We start from the raw sequence: 23,394 nt of genomic DNA, 5'->3' as shown, positions 1-23,394 counted from the left end.
GTTTCATCCTGATCCTGCTCCATGCAGGAGCTGCCCCCAGTGGTCAGTGCGCTCCCACAGGGGGAGTGCCACTCAGCCAGAAGCCGGGCTCATGGCTGGCGAGCACAGCAGCGGTGGCAGGAGCCTCTCGCACCTCCATGGCAGTCTGTCATCCCCTGGGAGCTCCCAGACTGAGAGGGCACAGGCTGGGCTGAGGACCTCCTCCCCCCTCTCCCACTGCACAGATTTCGTGCACCAGTCCTCTAGGATAAATATATTAGAAAGATTGCCACTCAGGAGCATTGTGATAAAAATGAATAGCTATGATGTTTATTAGTATGAGATAGATTTATATGTTCTGACATGGAATGATGTCTCTTAAAGGTATGTGGAAAAGCAAATTATGAACAGTATGTATAACATCTTTTAAATTTTTATTAAAAATAAGAAAAAAGATTAGTAAGTACATAGGAGAAACCTGAGTGACTTTTCTGCAAACTTAATAGTGGTTAAATCTGGATGATGGGATTACATATGACTGTTTTTTCTAAGTTACATATTTCTGTAATGTTTTTAATTTATAAAAATAAGCAGATGTGTCTTTCTTAATCAGAAGAAACAAAGGTAACAAAATAACCAGCTTAAGAAGGCAGAGAAGTATTTAATACATTTTAGAAAAATTTGGTGCTTTTTTTAATGGGTAAGTGAATTTTAAACTTATGTGAAATGTCTCCCACTTTGACAATGCAGATAAATGATTTATTGCTGTACATGGACATCACACACTCTACATCAAATACTCTGGTTGGGTGTCAGTAGCCCCTGTTTTTTTTTAACCCTGATAAATTCCCCCCAATCATTGAAATGAAAATATTTATATATAATTATTGGGGTTTTGATAAGATTTTTGTTTCCATGGCCCCACTCCCTAGTTCTTTGAAATTATATTTGCTTGTGGTACAGTGTAAGTAGGAGAATCAGTAATTTTCTCTTACAAGCAAATTTATTTTCTTTTAAGATTTAGATTTTAAACTACTGGCTGATATTTAAAAGCATGACCAGGCTCCCCAGTCCCAATGTATTGTTTGTAATTGGTCCAATTTATCTGATTCAGGTGCATTGTGGCCAGGTATGAAACCTGAAAGTGGTTTAATTCAGACTCCACCTCCAAGTCAACACAGTGTTCTTACCTGCACTACAGGGTTAACCACAAGCCAGCCAAGCCCAGCACATTATTCTTATCCCATTCAAGGTAAATAGGCATGGTTGTGTGTGTGTATGTTTTATTATTGTTGGTTTTTGTTTTTAGTCTACCTGTATCTCCAGTGTAATAGGAGCTCTGTCTTCTAAAAGAAAAGGGGAGTATATGTGCCATTGTGCATGCTTTTTGTGTTAGGCAAACCAGAACCTAGGAGTGTGGTTTGTAAGTAGTTTAACCCTTTAATGTGAACTGCTTAGTAGAATTGAAGCTTTCCCTTTTGCATGTTGGTGTTCAGAAACCCAGTCTGTTCTCAGTGGCATTTTGTCCTATAAATAAGCAGAGGACTCTATGGTTAGAACTGACTTTTATTTATAAAGTCCAAATAGAGTGGATTGTGAGATGAGTGCTGCTTTGTGAGATGTGTGCCACTTTTCTGCTGTGGTTTTATCATACCATTTACAATCACTTCTTAGTGAGAGGTTTTTGTTGATTTTTGTTGCTCAAAAAGTTGTTTCTATTTCATGATGAGAAGCATAGCATTAAACATCTCTGCCTTCCCAAATTCTTTCTCTAAAAGGTTAGAAGTATGATAGGACTATTAGGAATGAGGACAAAAAAACTCAAAAGACACTATGGAATTAATTCCCAACCCATCCAAATCCAGTGCATGTAATTTATCAATGATAAATTAATGTCAGATTGGGAATTAATGTCCATGTACCTTGCTTCTCATCTGCCTCCTTTTTCCTGATTCCTCCCAGCTTTTACATTTTATTCCTTATAAAATGGGTGCCCAAGGGTTAAGGGCAGGACAGCAAAAACTGGTTTGAGGTACTCTTAAGATGTAAACTTTGATGATGAAAAATGTTTTGGTGTGGATTATTTCAAACAAAATATTTTGATTGTTAGTTTTAACTGTTTTCAATTAAATGATTGAGAACTACTTCTGCTTGGTCCATTGAGAACAGAACCAGTCACTACGTCCTAAGACGTTGCTCTGAGCTACCTTTACCCTCTATTATTTACCGAGTCTCCTCTTTTCTTATTTATTTTTTCTTCTTTCTTTCTTTGTCCCTTCCCCTTCTTTCTTTCTAAACAGAACAAACCAGAAGGGAAAAAACTCGAAGAGCATGACTTTGTTTGTCTATCTTCCCATCTATCCCAGTTGATTTTTATAAAGTATTCTCTAGGTTAGTAGACCTTTTGGGTCCAACTAGGTAAATCTAGTTGTCAAGTCCCTCTAAAGGGGCATATCCCTGATGACTACACCTAGGTCGTGAAAGAAAAGAAGGGGATACTCTTTTTTTTTTTATATTACTAGCCCTCTCCCAAGGTGTAGAACCACCATTTCTCCATAGTTGTATCTTAAGTTTGAGGAACCTAATAGCTATACCTCTCTCTCTTTTTAAAAAAGAGGAACCACCTTTGGAGGTCTTTTAGAACTCATTGTTTTGCAGTGGTTCTCAACCTTCCAAATGCCGCGACCCTTTAATACAGTTCCTCATGTTTGTGGTGACCCCCAACCATAAAATTATTTTCGTTGCTACTTCATAACTGTAATTTTGCTACTGTTATGAATCATAATGTAAATATCTGATATGCAGGATGTATTTTCATTGTTACAAATTGAACATAATTAAAGCATAGTGATTAATCACAAAAACAATATGTAATTATATATGTGTTTTCCGATGGTCTTAGGCGATCCCTGTGAAAGGGTCGTTCGACCCCCAAAGGGGTCGAGACCCACAGGTTGAGAACCGCTGCTTTAAAAGGTCATGAAAAGCCCTGGCCGGTTTGGCTTAGTGGATAGAGCGTCAGCCTGTGGACTCAAGCGTCCCGGGTTCGATTCCGGTCAAGGGCAGTAAAAAAAATAAATAAATAAAAGGTCATGAAAATATCCTTTAAATTCCATTAACCACTATCCTAACTTATATGTTAGTACATTTTCCCCCCTTTTGATAGATTAATTTGGTTTCCTCATATTTTTCTATAATGATCATTGCTGGTGTTTATTAAGTGCTTACTATGTTCTTAGCATTGTTTTAAACAATATATAAGTGTTAATCATGTAATCTTCACAGTATACTTTGAGGGAAGTACTATTATTTATTTCATTGTAAAGAAGGGGAACAGAAGACACAGAAAAAGCAGAGTGGCTTGTCAAAGGTCACAAAGTTAGTAAATAATAAAGTCAGGATGTTAGCTGGGCAGTCTGACCACAGAGCATGAGTTACTTATGATTGAAAATATATGATATTTAATATTGAAGTTATGGTATCAATATCAGTTCTCTCTTAATTAAGAACCTGTAGTGGCAGATATCTAAATTTATTTTTCATCCCTTTTTCTGGTTAACTTATTGGTCCATTGTATTATTCATTAGAACTTTGGCACAGAAATTAAGGCAGAAGTTCACCAAATTAAATGTCAACTTTAATGTAAAATAATTATTTTATTTTTTAATCCTCACCTGAGGGTATTTTTCCAATTGATTTTTTAGAAAGAGTGGAAGGAAAGAAGGCGGGGAGAGAGAGAGAGTGAGAGAAACATCAATGTGAGAGAGACCCATTAATTGGTTGCCTCCCACATGCACCCCTACTGGGGCTAGGGATTAAGCCTACAACCCAGATATGTGCCTTTGATCAAAATTGAACCCAGTACTCTTCAGTCCGTGGGCTGATGATCTAACCACTGAGAAAACTGGCTGAGCTGAAAAAACTTTTAATTAAAAAAAAAAAAGTAGTTTACCATTAACTTTATTTGGGTATTTTTTGTCACTTATTTTGAAGGAAAAAAATTGTAGAAAGTAAGTTGGAACAGTGGGCTAAAATGAAATATGGGTATTGGAACATTTAAATGACCTGGGTTCTCCACTCACTCTCCTCACCCCCACTTTTCATTTCTGTTAGCATGAACAATTAGTGTTAGCTGTCCAGGCTTCTTCCTCCCCACTATGTGACTACCCAGCCATTCCATAGAATACAAACAAGGAGCATTGTATTGATTTTTTGTTTGTTTGTTTGTTTGTTAATCCTCACCTAAGGATATTTTTCCATTGATTTTTAGGGAGAGTGGAAAAGAGAGGAAAAGACAGAGAGAAACATCGATGTGAGAGAAACACATCAATTGGTTGCCTTCTGCACAAGCCCTGACCAGGGCCTGGGCCGGGGAGGAGCCCACAACCAAGGTACCTGCCCTTGACCTAATGAACTCGGGACCCTTTGGTCCATAAGCTGATGTTCTATCCACTGAGCCAAACCGGCTAGGGCAATTTTTTGTTAATGGTCAAAACAACAATATCTCCTTATTCTACCCAAAGCATTCTATCATTGACAGCAGCCTTTCTTCCTTTGGGAAGTTAGTAAAATGATCTCAAAAACTCAATTCCTCTTCTGGCTTCATCAGCTCTGATCAAAACCTTTATTTATACCTCAGTGTTTATGAAAACCCTTTCATTAAGTAGATCTGGCTTCTTTATATTAATTTTTTCCTACACTGTTTGTTTATGGCCCAATATCTGGTTATTTTCTTCAGTTGAGATGGATTAAATGATTAATATTCAAGTGGCAAAATTAATTACAGAAATTTCAGATTTAATTTTAACTCATCCTTGACTTTTAATGAAGGTCTTTGCGTCCTGATGTTGTTGGTAATACATAATAGTCTTTCATTGACCAGATTTGTTTTTATTATATATTTTATTTTTTAGAATAGTCTTAGATTTGTAGAAAAATTGAGCACATGGTATAGAGAGTTATATTTATCCTCCCACCTTGTACATAGTTTCCCCTATTATTAACATCTTACATTAGAAAGGAACATTTGTTACAATTAATAAACCAATATTAGTGCATTATTACCAATTAAGTCCATATTTATTCAGATTTCCTTAGTTTTTACCTGATATCCTTTTTCTGTTCCAGAATTCCATCCAGTATACCACATTTCCTTTGTCATGTCTCCTTAGGTTTCTCTTGACTATGCAGTTTTTCAGACTTTCCTTGTTTTTGATGACCTTGACATCCTATACCTGAATTCTACAAGTTACACATGTATACAAGTTATAAATGAATCCCACAACTACTTACTGAGCATCACCTACTGTAGGCCAGGCACTTTGCTAGATATTGGTATTAATGAATATCTTAAGCTTCTGCCTTCATGGAGCTTACAGACTAGTAGAGGAGATAGAAAATAGGCGAGTAAATAGATTTTTGAAAAGTGCTCTGAAAGGAATAAAGAATAGATTGCTATGATTGGGAAAACAAGAAAGGAGTAGTTTCAATAGAAGGGTCAGAGAGAGTCTGAGAAGGAGGAGCTATCATGCTGGGAGGATGAGAGGGACAGGCCAGGGAGAACAATCCAGGTAGAGATCCTCTCTTGTTTTGAGTAACTTGAAAAGGCCAGGGTGAGCAAGGGTGGTGGAGAAACATATATAAAATTAAAGGGGTGAATAGAAACTAAATCTTGCAGCAACTTTTATGTGCCACTAACCCTCCAGCTTTGGGGCAATGTCACTTAATTCAACGCTGCCTCTCACAGTTCTATAATCAAAGTCTTCTGATTAGAGCTCTCTAATTAGACCTCTAGTGGGGCATGGTTCTCAGATGCTTTATCTTTCTACTAGAGGCCCGATGCACGAAATCCGTGCAAGGGGCTCAGTCCTCGCAGCCCCCGGCATTGTCTGGAAGGTCATTCCGCTGTCCGGTCCAATTAGCATATTACACTTTTATTATTATAGATGGGTTCACAGCTCCCTTGTCAAAACAGGGGTGGAGACTTATCCAAAAAACAGTTGGTTATGCCATTGGCATTTGGAGAGCTAATAGCCTTTAGATATATATTAATAGGAGTTACCACTTGAGTTTTACTTGATCCTCTAAATTTGTACCTTTTATTGCATATCTTATTACTCCTGCTTTGGTTTATAAATCTGCAACTGACAAAGAATTGGGAGATCCCATTTTAATCATCTTAATATCTACCACTAGCTCCATGACTGTGGACAAATTACTTTAACTCTTCTTTGTCCTGGTTCTTCATTTGAAAGCTGGCATTGCAGCATTAGCTGTTCCTTATATTTACCTTAATCTTTTCTAGACTTTCTCCTAAGCAGAGTTTCCTTAAGGAAAAGGATAAAAAATTTCCTTTGATTTTGACCAATACTTGGAAATTCTGCTGCATTTCTTTACTTGCCCTATTCTTAATGGAAATTTGCCCATTAACATTCCCTGTAGAGGACTTTGTTGCTAATGGGGTAGGTAGTCAGATAGTCAGGTTTACCTGATGTTGAACTCAATGGTGTTTGTGACTGCAATGGGAACCAGGCTTACGTGTGCTTATGATAAGTAAGTGAGAGGAACTAAGGACCATTGCCTCAATCTCAGTTACATTGTCCGCCTGAAAAAAAATTTCTGTGGCAAATACTAGTCACTGAGGATTTGATTAAAACCCTAATGGAATCTGTGATAGAAAGGCATGAAAAACTTACCCAAATTCCTTATCTCAAGATAGGCAGTCTAACTTATAGGGTACATTTTTACCTGGCCAGAAAATCATTAAATGCCATTGTGTTTGTTGATCACAGTAATTTCACTGAGTAGTGCCCAATAAGCAATTTCAAATACCTTTAAATTTGGAGGACCATCTGTCTCTCAAAGTAATTATGCTGCATCAGGAAAGGCATAATTTGGGGCAAGTGACAATAAATACTATAGTGTAGGATTTACACGTGGATTTACCAGAGCTCTTGTTATTTCTACTGATAGTCAATAGTCCATGTTATAGGTGAGTCATTTTTCAACACCAGAAAAGATGGGACTACAGTCATTTGGTTTTTAGCTTCTGACTTTATTGGTATCATTAGTATGAACCAGTATATGTATCCTTCTAGGACAGCGGTTCTCAACCTGTGGGTCGAGACCCCTTTGGGGGTTGAATGACCCTTTCACAGGGGTCGCCTAAGACCATTGGAAAACACATATATAATTACATATTGTTTTTGTGATTAATCACTATGCTTTAATTATGTTCCATTTGTAACAATGAAAATACATCCTGCATATCAGATATTTACATTACGATTCATAACAGTAGCAAAATTACAGTTATGAAGTAGCAACGAAAATAACTTTATGGTTGGGGGTCACCACAAACATGAGGAACAGTATTAAAGGGTCGCGGCATTAGGAAGGTTGAGAACCACTGTTCTAGGACTTTAGTAGGAATAGTTGAAGACCCAAGTCGAAACAGAAAAATATTTGAACTGTTTAATCAATTCTAAATTATGATATAGCATGTAAAAAAGCAAAACTAGTATTTGCTTCCTTTGCTAATGTTCTTTATATCTTTGGAGACCTATTTATTTAAGATACAGTATATTTTAAATTTCTTCTAGCCTTTCACATAATATCTTTAATATCTCTTAAAATTCTCAATCCTATAGCTTCAAGCACAAATGCCAGCCTGATATCCACTTCATCTACAATTGCCAATATTCCAGCAGCAGCAGTTTCCAGCATCTCAAACCAGGTACAGTGCTACTTTTGTTTATCCTGTTTGATATGGTTCATCTCGCTAGCTCGTCCTCTCTTCTTTCCATTGTCAATTTGCCAATCTAAAAAACAACTGGTATGTGCTGTGGAAAGACCCTTCTCTGGAAGCCCTGAGAACCAGTCCCCTGGATGGTTTCTCAGGCCCCATCCAGCTTCTCTCATTTCTCTGCTAAGCCTCTCAATGATATGGTTCTATCTGCTCCCTTTATCTACTGTGTGTGTCTCTCTCTCCTACCCTGCCCCTTTTAGAATGTAAGCTCTATAAGGGTAGAGATTTATTTCTCTTTTTTGTTCACTTACATATTTCCAGAGTTCATAAAAATGCCTGGCATTCACATTAAAGGCACATAATAAATATTTGTGGAACGAATAAATGTTGCTTCCACTTTTATTTAGCTACTCATTCCTTTGTGAATTCTTTGTGGTCTGTTTTTTTGTTTGTTTGTTTGCTTGTTTTTAATTCTCATCCAAGGATATTTTTTCCAATTATTTCTAGAGAGAGTGGGAGGGAGGAGAGGATGAGAAAAAGAGCGAGAGAGAGAGAGAGAGAGAGACATCAATGTGAGAGAGACACATCCATTGGTTGCCTGCCAGGGCTGGGGAACATGCAACCAAGGTACATGCACTTGACCAGGAATTGAACCTGAAACCCTTTGGTCCACAGGCTGTTGTTCAAACCACTGAGAAAAACTGGCCAGGGCTGTGGTCTGATTTGTATCATTGTTCTATTAACATTTTATCTTGGATCGCTGTTAATATCTTCAGTGCCTTTATTGTTATGTTTTTATTTGTTGTTTCTCTGCAGCAATTAATATTATCAACCACTGTATCCATCTTTTTTCTGGCTGCATTTAACATACTACTATTCTGGTTCATTTTTTTATGTTTGTTCCTGCATTTGTTCATCTTTTAATCCACAAATATTTATTGAGTTCCTCCTATTAGGGATAAGATGTACCTGGCACTATTCAGGGTACATCTATCTCTCTTCCTTTCTTAGCTTTTCTTGTATCAGGGACAGTCTGTATTTAGTTTTCCATCCCCAGGAATGTTTAACCACATTCACAATATCCATTTACTACCTCTGAAATAAGGATTCTAGTCTTAATCTTAGCTACAGGCTTTCTGCTTATTGGTGGACTTTTTTTTTTTTTTTAATGTCCTGTTATTTCCTTAAGCTTACCATATCTAAAAACAATCTTTCATTCTTCCCTTTCTTCTGTCACCTTGTTCTCCAACAGTAAGACCACTTTTCTCTAGGACTTCTCAATTCTTGTTAATGAGACCATTTTTTTTAAATAAACCTAGGCCTAGACCAGTCAACAATATTTTTTTCTCACTTATCCCTAATCCAGCCTTTTCTAAAATTCTTTGTTTTTCACTTTTGCTATCATTTCCCATGTTTTGTCCTCTAGCCCCTTAATCCTGAATTACTGTATTTAACTATTCATCTCTCATTTTTTGCCATGTTGTCTATTTTCTAAACACCATCTGATTACTTTTCTCTAAATGTCACTTTTTATCCTACACTCACCTGCTCATTATCTTTCTGTCTGTTTACTTGTTGGTTTGAATTTGGTAATCCCCATTTCCTGTCCCCGCATAAGCGAATCACCATTGTCTAAACCAGTGGTTCTCAACCTTGGCTGCACATTAGAATCACCTGGGAATCTTTTTAAAATCCTGATTTTAAATAGATTCCCAGGTGATTCTAATGTACAGCCAAGGTTGAGAACCACTGGAAAGATTTTAGAAAGATTCCTAGGTGATTCTAATGTGCAGCCAAGGTTGAGAACCACTGGAAACAATCCAAGTCATATTCCTTAACCATTCAAGCCTAAAAAGATCCTTTCAACCAGACTGAACATCTTTGGCTCCTTAATAAAATCTTTTCAGAGCCTATTCTTGTATTTATTCTCTCTGCCTACTTATCTTAGTAAACACTCTAACCACAATCTTCTGTGATACTTGTCTTTCTCTGTGTTTTACTCATTTGACATATAATTTATTGCTAATTTGTTGGAACTGGTTTTTTTCCCTTAGCTCCTGTTGAATTTTTAACTCCCTTGAGTACAGCTAGTATGACTTACTCTCTATAATAATCTCTTTTCTCACCCATGCACACACACCACTCCCCCACCACTCCTCACCCCGCCACTTAGGGTAGATACTTGTATATTCTTTACTAATAATTGGTCTGATCAGTTAGCGTCTTTCTGTATCTCATCAATTTCAGTATAGATGAAATTTTTTAAGGTGTGTTTTTGAGCTATACATCATACCCATTTTTTAACAGCTTTATTAAGGTATAATTGACATACAATAAACTTTACAGATTTAAATTATACAGTTTGATAAGTTTTGACATGTATATGCTCGTGACACCAGCAAAAGTTCCCTTTGAATATTCTAAAGAAACATTGATTATTTTAGAAAGAAAGTTGTTAAACTGGGAAACTTTAATGTAGGATTTGTGATCTTTTTTGTTTAAGGTCTTCTGTCCTTAGAAGCACTACCATCTAGTGCAGTGGTTCATAAACTTTTTTTTTTTTTAATTGATTTCAGAGAAAAAGGGAGAGGGAGAGAGAGATAGAAACATCAGTGATGAGAGAGAATCAATGACTGGTTGCCTCCTGCATGCCCCACACTGGGGACAGAGCCCACAACCTGGGCATGTGCCCTGACGGGGAATTGAACCGTGACCTCCCGGTTCATTCTGGCCAGGTGGTTTATAAACTACTTAAAGAGTAGATCTTTCTTCAAGAATTCCATGCAGATATTTATCTAGAGATTCAATACGTAAAATAGGAAGGAGAAAGAGAGAGAGCTATTATATTTAGAAAAAGGGACATTATGTGTAGAGTGCATGGGACCTTTCCCTCTCAGCCTTCCCCATTCCAGACAGCCATGAGGCATCTCCTCTTGACTCGTAGGTTTCTAACAGAATGCATTTTGAAAATCATTTCTTTAAATTGAAGATGAAGAAGAAGCCAATTTAGGAAAATAATTATGAATAAGAAGGACATGAGAATTTCCTTAGAAATTTCACATTGAAATTAATGTTTTGCTGTATCTAAAAGTCTTATTTTTCTCCCTTAACCCCTTTGATCTACAGGACTATCCCACCTATACTATCCTTGGTCAGAGTCAGTACCAGGCCTGCTACCCTAGCTCCAGCTTTGGAGTCACAGGCCAAACTAACAATGATGGTGAGAGTAGCACATTAGCAGCAACCACATACCAGACGGAGAAGCCTAGTGTCATGGTACCTGCGCCTGCAGCACAGAGACTTTCCTCTGGTAAGCACCACAGCTCTAAAAACTTTGGCTTTAAGGGCACTTCATCTGACAGGTGATGGTGACGATTATTTTGTTCTGGTCTAAGTTACTGTTACCATGCTGTTTGTTTTCCCTCTCAGGAGTATATAATATAAACATTGAAGCCAGACTGTAACAAGTCATTGGCAGGTTGAATGTAATACCTGATGCTGTAAACAGAAAAGTGCCAAGAATGAAAAGACTGTATTTGTGACTCCTACTTCATCCCACCCCCCTTCTATAGCTCTAAAATGATTGTCACAGGGAACTTCATGGCACATTTTATAAAAGTTGGAGAGGATTCCAGTTTTAGTCTGGATATTTTGGACTTCTGCTCAGCTTCAGAGCAGTAGTTCTTAACTTTTTCTGTGTCATGGGTCCCTTTAAGATTCTAAGAAAAGCTAAAGAAACACATGAAATTTGACCTACAAATTTAGATCTGTGTGTTTAGCTTTGAAATGTTTCAATGGATTATGATGTCCAGGTTAAAAAAAAACAAACCCTGACACATTCAATAAATATATGCACACACTTTTAAAAATATTTTTTTTTTTATTGATTTCAGAGAAGAAGAGAAACATCAGTGATGAGAGAGAATCATTGATTGGCTGTCTCCTGCATGCCCTCTACCGGGATTGAGCCCATAACCCGGGGAATGTGTCTGACCAGGAATTAAACCATGATCTCTTGGTTCATAGGTTGAATCTCAACCACTGAGCCACACTGGCTGGGCCATACTTTTTATTTATCACTAATTTTCATGCAAATTTGATGGTAGTGAGAGTTGTCTTCCCCTATATTTCACTCATTTAAAGTTTGCTGTCATATCATATTACTTGAGGAAGGACTGTTATTGTTATTAGCTCTGATGCCTTTTTAAAAATAGTGCTCTACATCAACTAAAGCAGTTTTCCATGTGCCTTTACCAGTCTTCTAAGTAATGGACATACAGATGGTCGCTTCAAAATTACGTAACTTTGAAATAATTACATGTAATGATACTTTAGTTTTGATTTCGTTTCTCTAAATCTCTACGTTCTTCATAACGATTTTAACTTTTGAATAATGAAGAATTTCAAACAGACAGACGTTGTCTGAGTAGTATAGTGAACCCTTATGTATCCGACATCCATCTTCAACAATAAAAGCTCATAGGCAAACTTTTTTTCAACTATACTTCATCTAATTCCCTCTCTAAATTCTAGACATCATTCTAAAAGATAAATGCTCAACATGACCACAATTTCATTATCCCATCTACAATAATTCAACAATAATTTCTTAATATCATTAAGTACCAAGAGGTATTCATATTTCCCGTTTTCTCATAAATATTATTTTGTTTTTCTTTTTACAATTTGTTTAAATTAGGATCTAAGTAAGATCCATACATTGTGATTGGAAGATACGTATTTTGTCTCTTTTAATCTATAAATTCCTCTATCTCTTTTTTTTATTCCCCTGTGTACTTTATTTTGTTCAAGAAACTATTGCGTTGATTATATCCTTATAGCAGTGGTTCTCAACCTTCCTAATGCCACGACCCTTTAATACAGTTCCTCATGTTGTGGTGACCCCCAATTTCATTGTTACAAATTGAACATAATTAAAGCATAGTGATTAATCACAAAAACAATATGTAATTATATATGTGTTTTCCGATGGTCTTAGGTGGTCCCGGTGAAAGGGTCATTCGACCCCCAAAGGGGTTGCGACCCACAGGTTGAGAACCGCTGCCTTATAGGGTAGTTTAACATATCCTGCTGCCTTGTGTATGTTATTGTACATTAGTAAATGGATCTAAAGCAGTCTTTTTCAACTAGAGGCAATATGTGCCTCCCTCTTCCCGCTTTGACATTTGGCAATGTATAAAAACATTTTTGGTTGTCACACTATGTGGAGTGCTGCTGGCAGCTAGAGTGTAGAGGCCAAGGATGCTGCTTAGCCAGACATCCTACAATGCACAAGACAGCACACTCACAACAAACATTAATCTGGCCCAAAATGTCAATTGTGCCAAGTTGAGCAACTCTGATCTAGAAGCTTAATCAGATTCAGATTCTTTTTTCTTTTTTATGCAAAACAATGTTATAGATGTGTTCTTTCATTGGGTGCAGGTGTATAAATTCCAGTAATAACTCTCTATGACGTTAAGAGCTGTTGATGTTCAGTGCCCAGTTCTGCATTCCCAAATTAAAGTTTGGTTTTTCATGCTTTATCTCTGCAGTATGATTCTTAAGGACAAAAAACTTCTGGCCCTCTTCCCTCTCTGTGACTACGAGCAATAAATGTCTTATTTTTCCTTTTCAGGAGACCCTTCTACAAGCCCATCTTTGTCCCAGACTACACCAAGTAAAGATGCTGATGACCTGTCCAGAAAAAACATGACTGGAAAGAACCGGGGCAAGAGGAAGGCTGATGCTAGCTCTTCCCAGGACAGCGAATTGGAAGTATGGGAAGAAACTCCTTTGAGTTACCTACTTTATTTTTTTCTTCATTTCTTAAGCTTATTAAAAAATATATAGATATAGATATAGATATATAGATATATATGTGTGTGTGTGTGTGTGTGTGTATCGTGGAATAATATGTTTCTATGTTGTGTACCCTTTAATTCCTGGGCAAGAGAAACTGAGTTGATCAAGTGATAAGAGAAATGTAAAAACACAGTTGTCTATGCCCATAACTTTCCATATTACTTTAGATGCTTTTACCAAAAGTATCAAAAAAGCTTTTCTGAATTTAAGTAACCAATTAACTCTTTAAGGGAAAGAAGCAACTATTCTCTATATTCCAGAGAACAGAAAGAACAGTGCATTATCCTCAGAAAGCAGAGGGTGTCACAAGTAATGTCATACTGTTCACCATTCAAAAATCTCAAAGTAAAATGAGAAGACTAGAGTGCTTTAGACAAAGTTTCTGGGAAGCATGCAACCAAATCTGATGACTTTATTTATTTTTTTTACTTATCTCTTTTTTTTATTTTATTGCTTAAAGCATTAAAAGAGTATTACATATGTCTCGTTTCCCCCCCAACCCTCAGGCCTCCCCTACCCCCCTGTATCTTATGCCCATTTGATGACTTTATTAATGAGATTTACACTTATTTATTCTGTGGTTAAACACTATAAGAGTTTACTATGGGGATACATTTGGCTTCATTATTATAAAAAGACTAGAAAGTCATACAAACTATTAATAAGAGTGAAGCTTTGATATTAATCGTTTTGTTTTTCAATTTTTCTATAATAGAATTATTTAATAAGGGGAAAAGCTATCTTTAAAAATGAGTCCATTGATAGGTGTTCTGAAGACATAGATAAATTGAAGCTGTTTTTGGAGCCTCTCTTCCCCTTTATTCTTGGGGGAAGAAAAGAAAGGAAGAAAGGGAGGGAGGGAGGGAGGGAGGGAGGGAGGGAGGGAGGGAGGGAGGGAGGGAGGGAAGGAGGGGAGAGGAAGGAAGGAAGGAAGGGAGGGAGGGAGGGAAGGAGGGAGAGGAAGGAAGGGAGGGAGAGAGGGAGGGAGGGAGGGAGGGAGGGAGGGAGGGAGGGAGGGAGGGAGGGAAAGAAAAGAAAAGAAAAGAAAGAGAAAGAGAAAGAGAAAAAGAGAAAGAAAATCTAAAGTCCTAATATGGTTCTTGGGAAAAACAGAGAGAGCTCATTTTTGAAAATTGTGGTAAAATATACTTAACATAGTATTTACTATTTCTAAGTGTGATTCAGTGGTATTAAATGTTTTCACAAACTTATTTAATTGTTGCCACTATTTATTTCCACGATCCTACTACACAAAAACTTTGTACCCATTAAGCAGTAACTCCCTTTTCTCTCTCCACTAGCCCTTAGTAACCTCTGTTCTACTTCCTGTCTTTTTGAATTTGCCTGTTTTAGATATCTCATAAAAAATAGCATAATACAATATCTATCCTTTTATGACAGACTTTTTTTCAAGGTCCATTCATTTTGTAGCAAGCATAAGAACTTTGTTCCTTTTTATGGCTGAATACTGTTTCATTGTAGTATTAGGTATATACTGCATTTTGTTTACTCATCCTGTTGATGGACACCTGGGGTTCTTTCACCTTTGAGCTGCTAAATAGTGCTGCTATGAACAGTGCTATACCAGTATCTCTGAGTACCTCTTTTCAGTGATTTTGGGTAAACCTAGCAGTAGAATTGCTGGATGATATGGTAGTTCTATGTTCAACTTTTTGAGGAACCACCAAAATGTTTTCAATAGTGGCTATACCATCTAACATTCCCATCAGCATGCATGAGGATTCAGTTTCTCTACATCCTCACCCATATTTTTGATAATAGGCATCCTAATAGATGTGAAGTGGTATCCATTGTGGTTTTGATTTGCATTTCCTTAATGACAAATAATGTTGAACATCTTTTCATGTGTTTATTAGCCATTTCTTTAGAGAAATGTCTATTCAGATTCCTTGCCCTTTTTTTCTTATTCCTGAGGATATGTTCATTGATTTTATTTATTTATTTTTCATATATATTTTTTAATTTCAGAGAGGAAGAGGGAGAGATAAAAACATCAGTGATGAGAGAGAATCATTGATCAGCTGCCTTCTGGACATCCCATACAAGGGATCGAGCCTGCAACCCAGGCATGTGCCCTGACCGGGAATTGAATCCTGATCTCCTGATTCAAAGGTCGATGATCAACCACAGAGCCACACCAGCCAGGCTGTTCATTGATTTTAGAGAGGCGGGGAGAGGAGAGAGAGAGAGAGAGAGAGAGAGAGAGAGAGAGAGAGAGAGAGAGAAACAGAGAGAGAAGAGGGGAGGGGAGGGGAGGGGAGGGGAGAGGAAGAGGAGGGGAGAGGAAGAGGAGAGAAGAGAGGAGAGAGAAAATGAAAATCCTTGATTAGTTGTCTCCCGTAGGTACCCTGACTAGGAATCAAATCCACAACCTTTTTTCTGTGTTTGGTGACACTCCAACCAACTGAGCCACCCAGCCAGGGTACTTACCCATTTTTAAACTGAGTTTTAAATTTGTTTTTTATTGAGTTTTAGGAATTTTTTATATATTCTAGATATTAATCCTTTGTCAGATATATGATATACAAATATTTTCTCCCATTCTGTGGATTGTCTTTTTATTCTCTTGATGGTATCAGGGTAATGCTGGCTTCATTGAGGAAGTTAAGAAATGTTCCCTCTTCAACTTTTTGGAATAGCTTAAGACGACTTTTTAAATGTTTGGTAGAATTTACCAGGATAGCTAGCCATCTTGTCGTAGGCTTATCTTCCTTGGGATGTTTTTGATTACTGATCCAATCATCTTACCAGTTAAAGGTCTATTCAGAATTTCTATTTCTTCTGGAGTCATTTGGCACTTTGTGTTTTTTTAGAAATTTGTTCATTTCACCTAGGTTATTTGTTGATGTACAGCTGTCCATAGTGTTCTCTTATAATCCTTTTTATTTCTAAAGTCTAAAATTAGTAATAATGTTCATTTCTGATTTTAGTCATTTGAGTTTTCTTTTTCTTAGTCTAAAAAGTTGTCAATTTTATAGATTTTTATTTTTTACAATATATTTTGATTGATTTCAGAGAGGAAGGGAGAGGGAGGGAGAGAGAGAAACATCAGTGATGAGAGAGAATCATTGATTGGCTGCCTCGTGCATGCCCCCCACTAAGTGGCATGTGCCCTTGGCTGGAATTGAACCTGGGACTCTTCAGTCTGCAGGCTGATGCTCTATCCACAGAACCAAACTAACTAGGCCTTATAGATCTTTTTAAAGAATTGCTTTTAGTTTTGTTAATTTTCCTTGATTATTTTTCTATTCTATGCTTTATTTATCTCCATTCTAACTTTTATTATTTCCTTCCTTCTGCTGGCTTTTTCTAGTTTTTTAAATTGTACAGTTAGGTTATTAATTGAGGTCTTTTTTAAGTTATGCATTTACAGCTGTAAATCTCCTTTTTAGCACTGCTTTTGCTGCATACTACAAATTTTTTTGTTGTTGCGTTTTTATTTTCATTCATTTCAAGGTATTTTATAATTTCACTTGTGATTTCTTCTTCCATCCTTGATTATTTAAAATTGTGTTGTTTAATTTTCATGTATTTGTGAATTTTCCAGTTTTCCATTAATTTCTTGCTTTATCCCATTGTGATTAGAAAAGATGTTCACTCATTATTTTTCATATTTTCCTCCCTCAGCGGGTATTTCTGTGGGACTTGGATGAAACTATCATCATCTTTCACTCCCTTCTTACTGGATCCTATGCCCAGAAGTATGGAAAGGTAATTTGAGTCTTTCTTCCTTTGTTGTAACCATCTCTTTTCTGCTATAAGAGCAGGTAACCAAAATCACTTTCTCTGCTACCTCCACCTTACCCTGGGCCTTTCCATGTTAAATTTCACTGAGTAGCTTTTACCAGGCAGGCTGCATGGTCAGGCAGAGTTGATGATAAAGCTAGAGACTAGACCTGAGGTAAGTGGTGAAAGCTGAAGTTCTTTGAGAGTGGTATTTTGTATAAATGAAGTATGGGAATGATGCTCAAAACAGAGTGAAGTCTCGGGATTATATATTCCGAAGACCAATCTATTATCCCTTAAGTTTCTTTTAACAACCTAAACTGTACATTTCATTTACCTAGTTCAAATTACAGATAAAATATAAAGTATCTTTCTAAAAGAGATTACATACCTTCTTAAATTAAGTATACCAAGCAGAATTTAACTTGTTTTGTCATTAATCTAAACATCAGTTTTAATAGAGGGATGAGCTGTTTTTGAGCTATCGCCTATATATTTCTACTCTAAACTACCTTCAGGCACCTATTTTTCTGTATTATAAATAGATTTTATAAAAATATCTGCCTCTTTTGCTCTCTTACTATTCCCATATATTCCTTATTGTCACAAATGTTTGTGTTAGGAGTAATTTCCACAGACTTTTAGAATATAGACTGGCAAGCTCCTACGCTAAATACCGTAACTAGGCTGTTTATAACATAAATAAATAAATAAAATAAGAGCATACAGCCTCTAAATGAAGACCTGGTTGTTCATTTTAAAACTAAGTGCATTGGGGGTTGAAGATGAGGGTAAGCTAAGTGCATTGCTTTTACTGCAAATATTATGACTCTTCAGCCTTTGTTTACTTATTTTCTGGTTGTTGAGATTTCAGATAGCTGATTTCTGGTATTATACTCTGTGTGTGTGTGTGTAGGGAAGATAATGGGTGTTACAATATTAATATTTTAGCAAAAGTTAGAGTTTCTCCTGAAACAGAATCCCCCCCCCACCCCGCCCCCCAAAATTTAAGTGTTGTGTGTTTTTTTAATATTTTTATTGAGTTTTAGAGAGAGATGAAAGGAGAGGGAGAGGGAAACATCGATGTGAGAGCAATACATAGATTGGCTACCTCCTGCACGTCCCCTACAGGGCATTGAGTTTGCCAGCTGGACATATGCCCTGATCAGGAATCAAACCATCAACCTTACGGTTCATGGGACGACAAGGTTGTTTTTGTTACTGTTGTTTTTAAGTGGGTTTAGTCTTCTAGAAACTAAAGTCTTGAAATTTTTAACTTTTCACAATTCCAAATTCTTAAAACTGAATGAAATTGCATCAGTAATAGTTGGAAGCACTATTGTGGGTCTGTGTTGTTCTGGCCTTGACCCAAATAATTTTTAAATATTTAAGGATCAGAACCAGATCTGTGAGTATCAAGTCAAGCGATTTTTCTCTTATTATATTCCAGGACCCAACAGTAGTGATTGGCTCAGGTTTAACTATGGAAGAAATGATTTTTGAAGTGGCTGATACACACCTATTTTTCAATGACTTAGAGGTAAGCATTTTAAATTGTTTCTGTGCTTTAATGAAACATTTTGTTCAGTAACTATTTAGTGCTTATTTAGTTAGAGGATATGTGGTTAGGGTGGGTATGGAGAGGCCAGCTGGTTACTTAGATCTATATAGTCTTGTAGAAATAGTGCCTTGGCTAAGTCATCACAGTCTTGGTTCTATCCCTCAATTTTATTGGCTCAAAAATTTTATTGTTTTTCTGGAAGTTATCTAGCTCTGTTTTGCCAACCCATTAGGCAAAACACAGATTCCAAAATTTCAATTTATTCATATATATTAAATAATATATAAGGTGGGTTTGACTTTTTTTTGTGCTCTTCTTTTTAATATATATTTTTATTGACTTCAGAGAGGGAGGGAGAGATAGAAACATCAATGATGAGAGAAAGTCATTGATCGGCCGCCTCCCACTCACTTCCCACTGGGGGATTGAGTCCACAACCATGTGCCCTGACCAGGAATTGAACCCTGGCATACTGGTTCATAGGTTGACACTCAACCACTGAGCCACACCAGCCAGGCGATTATTTGTGGTCTTAAGTGTATTTGACTATACTTCAATTTCACCTTCTTTTTTTTTTTAAATAAATCTTTATTGTTCAGATTATTACAGTTGTTCCTCTCCCCCCCCCCCGTAGCTCCTCTCCACCCAGTTCCCACCCTACTCTCTGCCCTTACCCCCCCACTGTCCTCATCCATAGGTATACGATTTCTGTCCAGTCTCTTCCCACACCTCCCAAACCCCTTTCCTCCCTGAGAATTGTTAGTCCATTCCCTTCTATTATATTCACCAGTTTACTCTGTTCATCAGATTTTTTATTCACTTGATTTTTAGATTCAGTTGTTGATAGATATGTATTTGTTGTTCATAATTTTTATCTTTACCTTTTTCTTCTTTCTCTTCTTAAAGAATACCTTTCAGCATTTCATATAGTACTGGTTTGGTGGTGATGAACTCCTTTAGCTTTTTCTTATCAGTGAAGCTCTTTATCTGACCTTCACTTCTGAATGATAGCTTTGCTGGATAAAGTAATCTTGGTTGTAGGTTCTTGGTATTCATCACTTTGAATATTTCTTGCCACTCCTTTCTGGCCTGCATAGTTTCTGTTGAGAAATCAGCTGACAGTCATATGGGTACTCCCTTGTAGGTAATTGACTGTCTTTCTCTTGCTGCTTTTAAGATTCTCTCTTTGTCTTTTGCCCTTGGCATTTTAATTATGATGTGTCTTGGTGTGGTCCTCTTTGGATTCCTTTTGTTTGGGGTTCTCTGCGCTTCCTGGACTTGTAAGTCTATTTCTTTCACCAGGTAGGGGAAGTTTTCTGTCATTATTTCTTCAAGTAGGTTTTCAATATCTTGCTCTCTCTCTTCTTCTGGCACCCCTATAATTCAGATGTTGGTACGCTTGAAGTTGTCCCAGAGGCTCCTTACACTATCTTGATATTTTTGCATTCTTTTTTCATTTTGCTTTTCCGGTTGGGTGTTTTTTGCTTCTTCGTATTTCAAATCTGACTTGATTCTTGGGATCCTCTAGTCTGCTGTTGGATCTCTGTGTATTATTCTTTTTTTTTTTTTTTTTTTTAATAATTTTTATTTCTTAAAGTATTACAAAGAGTATTACATATGTCTCCTTTTTCCCCCCCATGACATTCCCCCGGCCCCTACCCCCCGCCCCCCCCCGCCCCGTGTCTTGTGTCCATTGGTTAATCTTATATGCATGCATATAAGTCCTTCAGTTGGTCTCTTAATCCCCCCCCCCCAACCCTCCCCAGGCTCCCCATTGTAGTTTAACATTCTGTTCAATGTTGCTCTGCTTCTGTATCTACACCTGTTCATCAGTCCATACTGGTCCCCTTTATTTGTCCCAACCTCACTGGAGTAGTCTCAACCTCACCAGGGCCGTCTGAGCCTCACCAGGGCCATTTCAACCTCACCGGGGTCGTCCCTACCTCACGGGGGCCGTTTCAACCTCACCGGGGTCGTCCCTACCACACCAGGGCCGTTTCAACCTGACTGGGGTTGTCTCTACCACACCGGGGCTGTTTCAACCTGACCGGGGTTGTCCCTACCACACCGGGGCCGTTTCGACCTGACTGGGGTCGTCCCTACCTCACGGGGGCCGTTTCAACCTGACCGGGGTTGTCCCTACCACGCCGGGGCCGTTTCGACCTGACTGGGGTCGTCCCTACCTCACGGGGGCCGTTTCAACCTCACCGGGGTTGTCCCTACCACACCGGGGCCGTTTCGACCTCACCGGGGTCTTCCCTACCTCACGGGGGCCGTTTCAACCTGACCGGGGTTGTCCCTACCACGCCGGGGCCGTTTCGACCTGACTGGGGTCGTCCCTACCTCACGGGGGCCGTTTCAACCTGACCGGGGTTGTCCCTACCACGCCGGGGCCGTTTCGACCTGACTGGGGTCGTCCCTACCTCTCGGGGGCCGTTTCAACCTGACCGGGGTTGTCCCTACCACGCCGGGGCCGTTTCGACCTGACTGGGGTCGTCCCTACCTCACGGGGGCTGTTTCGACCTCACCGGGGTCGTCCCTACCACACCGGGGCCGTTTCGACCTCACCGGGGTCGTCCCTACCACACCGGGGCCGTTTCGACCTGACTGGGGTCGTCCCTACCTCACGGGGGCCGTTTCAACCTCACCGGGGTTGTCCCTACCACACCGGGGCTGTTTCAACCTGACCGGGGTTGTCCCTACCACGCCGGGGCCGTTTCGACCTGACTGGGGTCGTCCCTACCTCACGGGGGCTGTTTCAACCTCACCGGGGTTGTCCCTACCTCACGGGGGCCGTTTCAACCTGACCGGGGTTGTCCCTACCACGCCGGGGCCGTTTCGACCTGACTGGGGTCGTCCCTACCTCACGGGGGCCGTTTCAACCTGACCGGGGTTGTCCCTACCACACCGGGGCCGTTTCAACCTGACTGGGGTCGTCCCTACCTCACGGGGGCCGTTTCAACCTGACCGGGGTTGTCCCTACCACACCGGGGCTGTTTCAACCTGACCGGGGTTGTCCCTACCACACCGGGGCCGTTTCAACCTGACCAGGGTTGTCCCTACCACGCCGGGGCCGTTTCGACCTGACTGGGGTCGTCCCTACCTCACGGGGGCTGTTTCAACCTCGCCGGGGTCGTCCCTACCTCACGGGGGCCGTTTCAACCTGACCGGGGTTGTCCCTACCACGCCGGGGCCGTTTCGACCTGACTGGGGTCGTCCCTACCTCACGGGGGCCGTTTCAACCTGACCGGGGTTGTCCCTACCACGCCGGGGCCGTTTCGACCTGACCGGGGTTGTCCCTACCACGCCGGGGCCGTTTCGACCTGACTGGGGTCGTCCCTACCTCACGGGGGCCGTTTCAACCTCACCGGGGTTGTCCCTACCACACCGGGGCTGTTTCAACCTGACCGGGGTTGTCCCTACCACGCCGGGGCCGTTTCGACCTGGCTGGGGTCGTCCCTACCTCACGGGGGCTGTTTCAACCTCACCGGGGTTGTCCCTACCTCACGGGGGCCGTTTCAACCTGACCGGGGTTGTCCCTACCACGCCGGGGCCGTTTCGACCTGACTGGGGTCGTCCCTACCTCACGGGGGCCGTTTCAACCTGACCGGGGTTGTCCCTACCACACCGGGGCTGTTTCAACCTGACCGGGGTTGTCCCTACCACACCGGGGCCGTTTCAACCTGACCGGGGTTGTCCCTACCACGCCGGGGCCGTTTCGACCTGACTGGGGTCGTCCCTACCTCACGGGGGCTGTTTCAACCTCGCCGGGGTCGTCCCTACCTCACGGGGGCCGTTTCAACCTGACCGGGGTTGTCCCTACCACGCCGGGGCCGTTTCGACCTGACTGGGGTCGTCCCTACCTCACGGGGGCCGTTTCAACCTGACCGGGGTTGTCCCTACCACGCCGGGGCCGTTTCGACCTGACTGGGGTCGTCCCTACCTCACGGGGGCCGTTTCAACCTGACCGGGGTTGTCCCTACCACGCCGGGGCCGTTTGGACCTGACCGGGGTTGTCCCTACCACGCCGGGGCCGTTTCGACCTGACTGGGGTCGTCCCTACCTCTCGGGGGCCGTTTCAACCTGACCGGGGTTGTCCCTACCACGCCGGGGCCGTTTCGACCTGACTGGGGTCGTCCCTACCTCTCGGGGGCCGTTTCAACCTGACCGGGGTTGTCCCTACCACGCCGGGGCCGTTTCGACCTGACTGGGGTCGTCCCTACCTCACGGGGGCTGTTTCAACCTCACCGGGGTCGTCCCTACCACACCGGGGCCGTTTCGACCTGACTGGGGTCGTCCCTACCTCACGGGGGCCGTTTCAACCTCACCGGGGTTGTCCCTACCACACCGGGGCTGTTTCAACCTGACCGGGGTTGTCCCTACCACGCCGGGGCCGTTTCGACCTGACTGGGGTCGTCCCTACCTCACGGGGGCTGTTTCAACCTCACCGGGGTCGTCCCTACCTCACGGGGGCCGTTTCAACCTGACCGGGGTT

The 23,394-nt window shown here is 40.3% G+C and overlaps 1 protein-coding gene across 3 annotated transcripts in view; it reads left to right on the top strand.

Moving 5' to 3' along the window:
* The window catches only part of EYA3 (EYA transcriptional coactivator and phosphatase 3), a 104,793-nt gene that overhangs the window by 58,543 nt on the left and 22,856 nt on the right, over nucleotides 1–23,394 (top strand). For 2 of the 3 annotated variants that reach the window (XM_070404502.1, XM_070404503.1), the window contains exons 7-12: nucleotides 1,094–1,231; nucleotides 7,629–7,714; nucleotides 10,853–11,036; nucleotides 13,365–13,504; nucleotides 17,240–17,323; nucleotides 18,789–18,878. In XM_070404502.1, coding sequence (XP_070260603.1) covers nucleotides 1,094–1,231; nucleotides 7,629–7,714; nucleotides 10,853–11,036; nucleotides 13,365–13,504; nucleotides 17,240–17,323; nucleotides 18,789–18,878 — 722 coding nt within the window. The remainder of the gene's footprint in view (nucleotides 1–1,093; nucleotides 1,232–7,628; nucleotides 7,715–10,852; nucleotides 11,037–13,364; nucleotides 13,505–17,239; nucleotides 17,324–18,788; nucleotides 18,879–23,394) is intronic. The other variant, XM_070404504.1, reaches the window with a different exon arrangement.

This window comes from Myotis yumanensis, unplaced genomic scaffold, assembly GCF_028538775.1.
Source record: "Myotis yumanensis isolate MYYU_CA2020_CCGP unplaced genomic scaffold, mMyoYum1.0.hap1 SCAF_2, whole genome shotgun sequence".
NCBI classification, from domain to species: Eukaryota; Metazoa; Chordata; class Mammalia; order Chiroptera; family Vespertilionidae; genus Myotis; species Myotis yumanensis.
The sequence above is the reverse complement of the archived record's forward strand: the minus strand, read 5'-3'. Positions and strand labels throughout refer to the sequence as shown.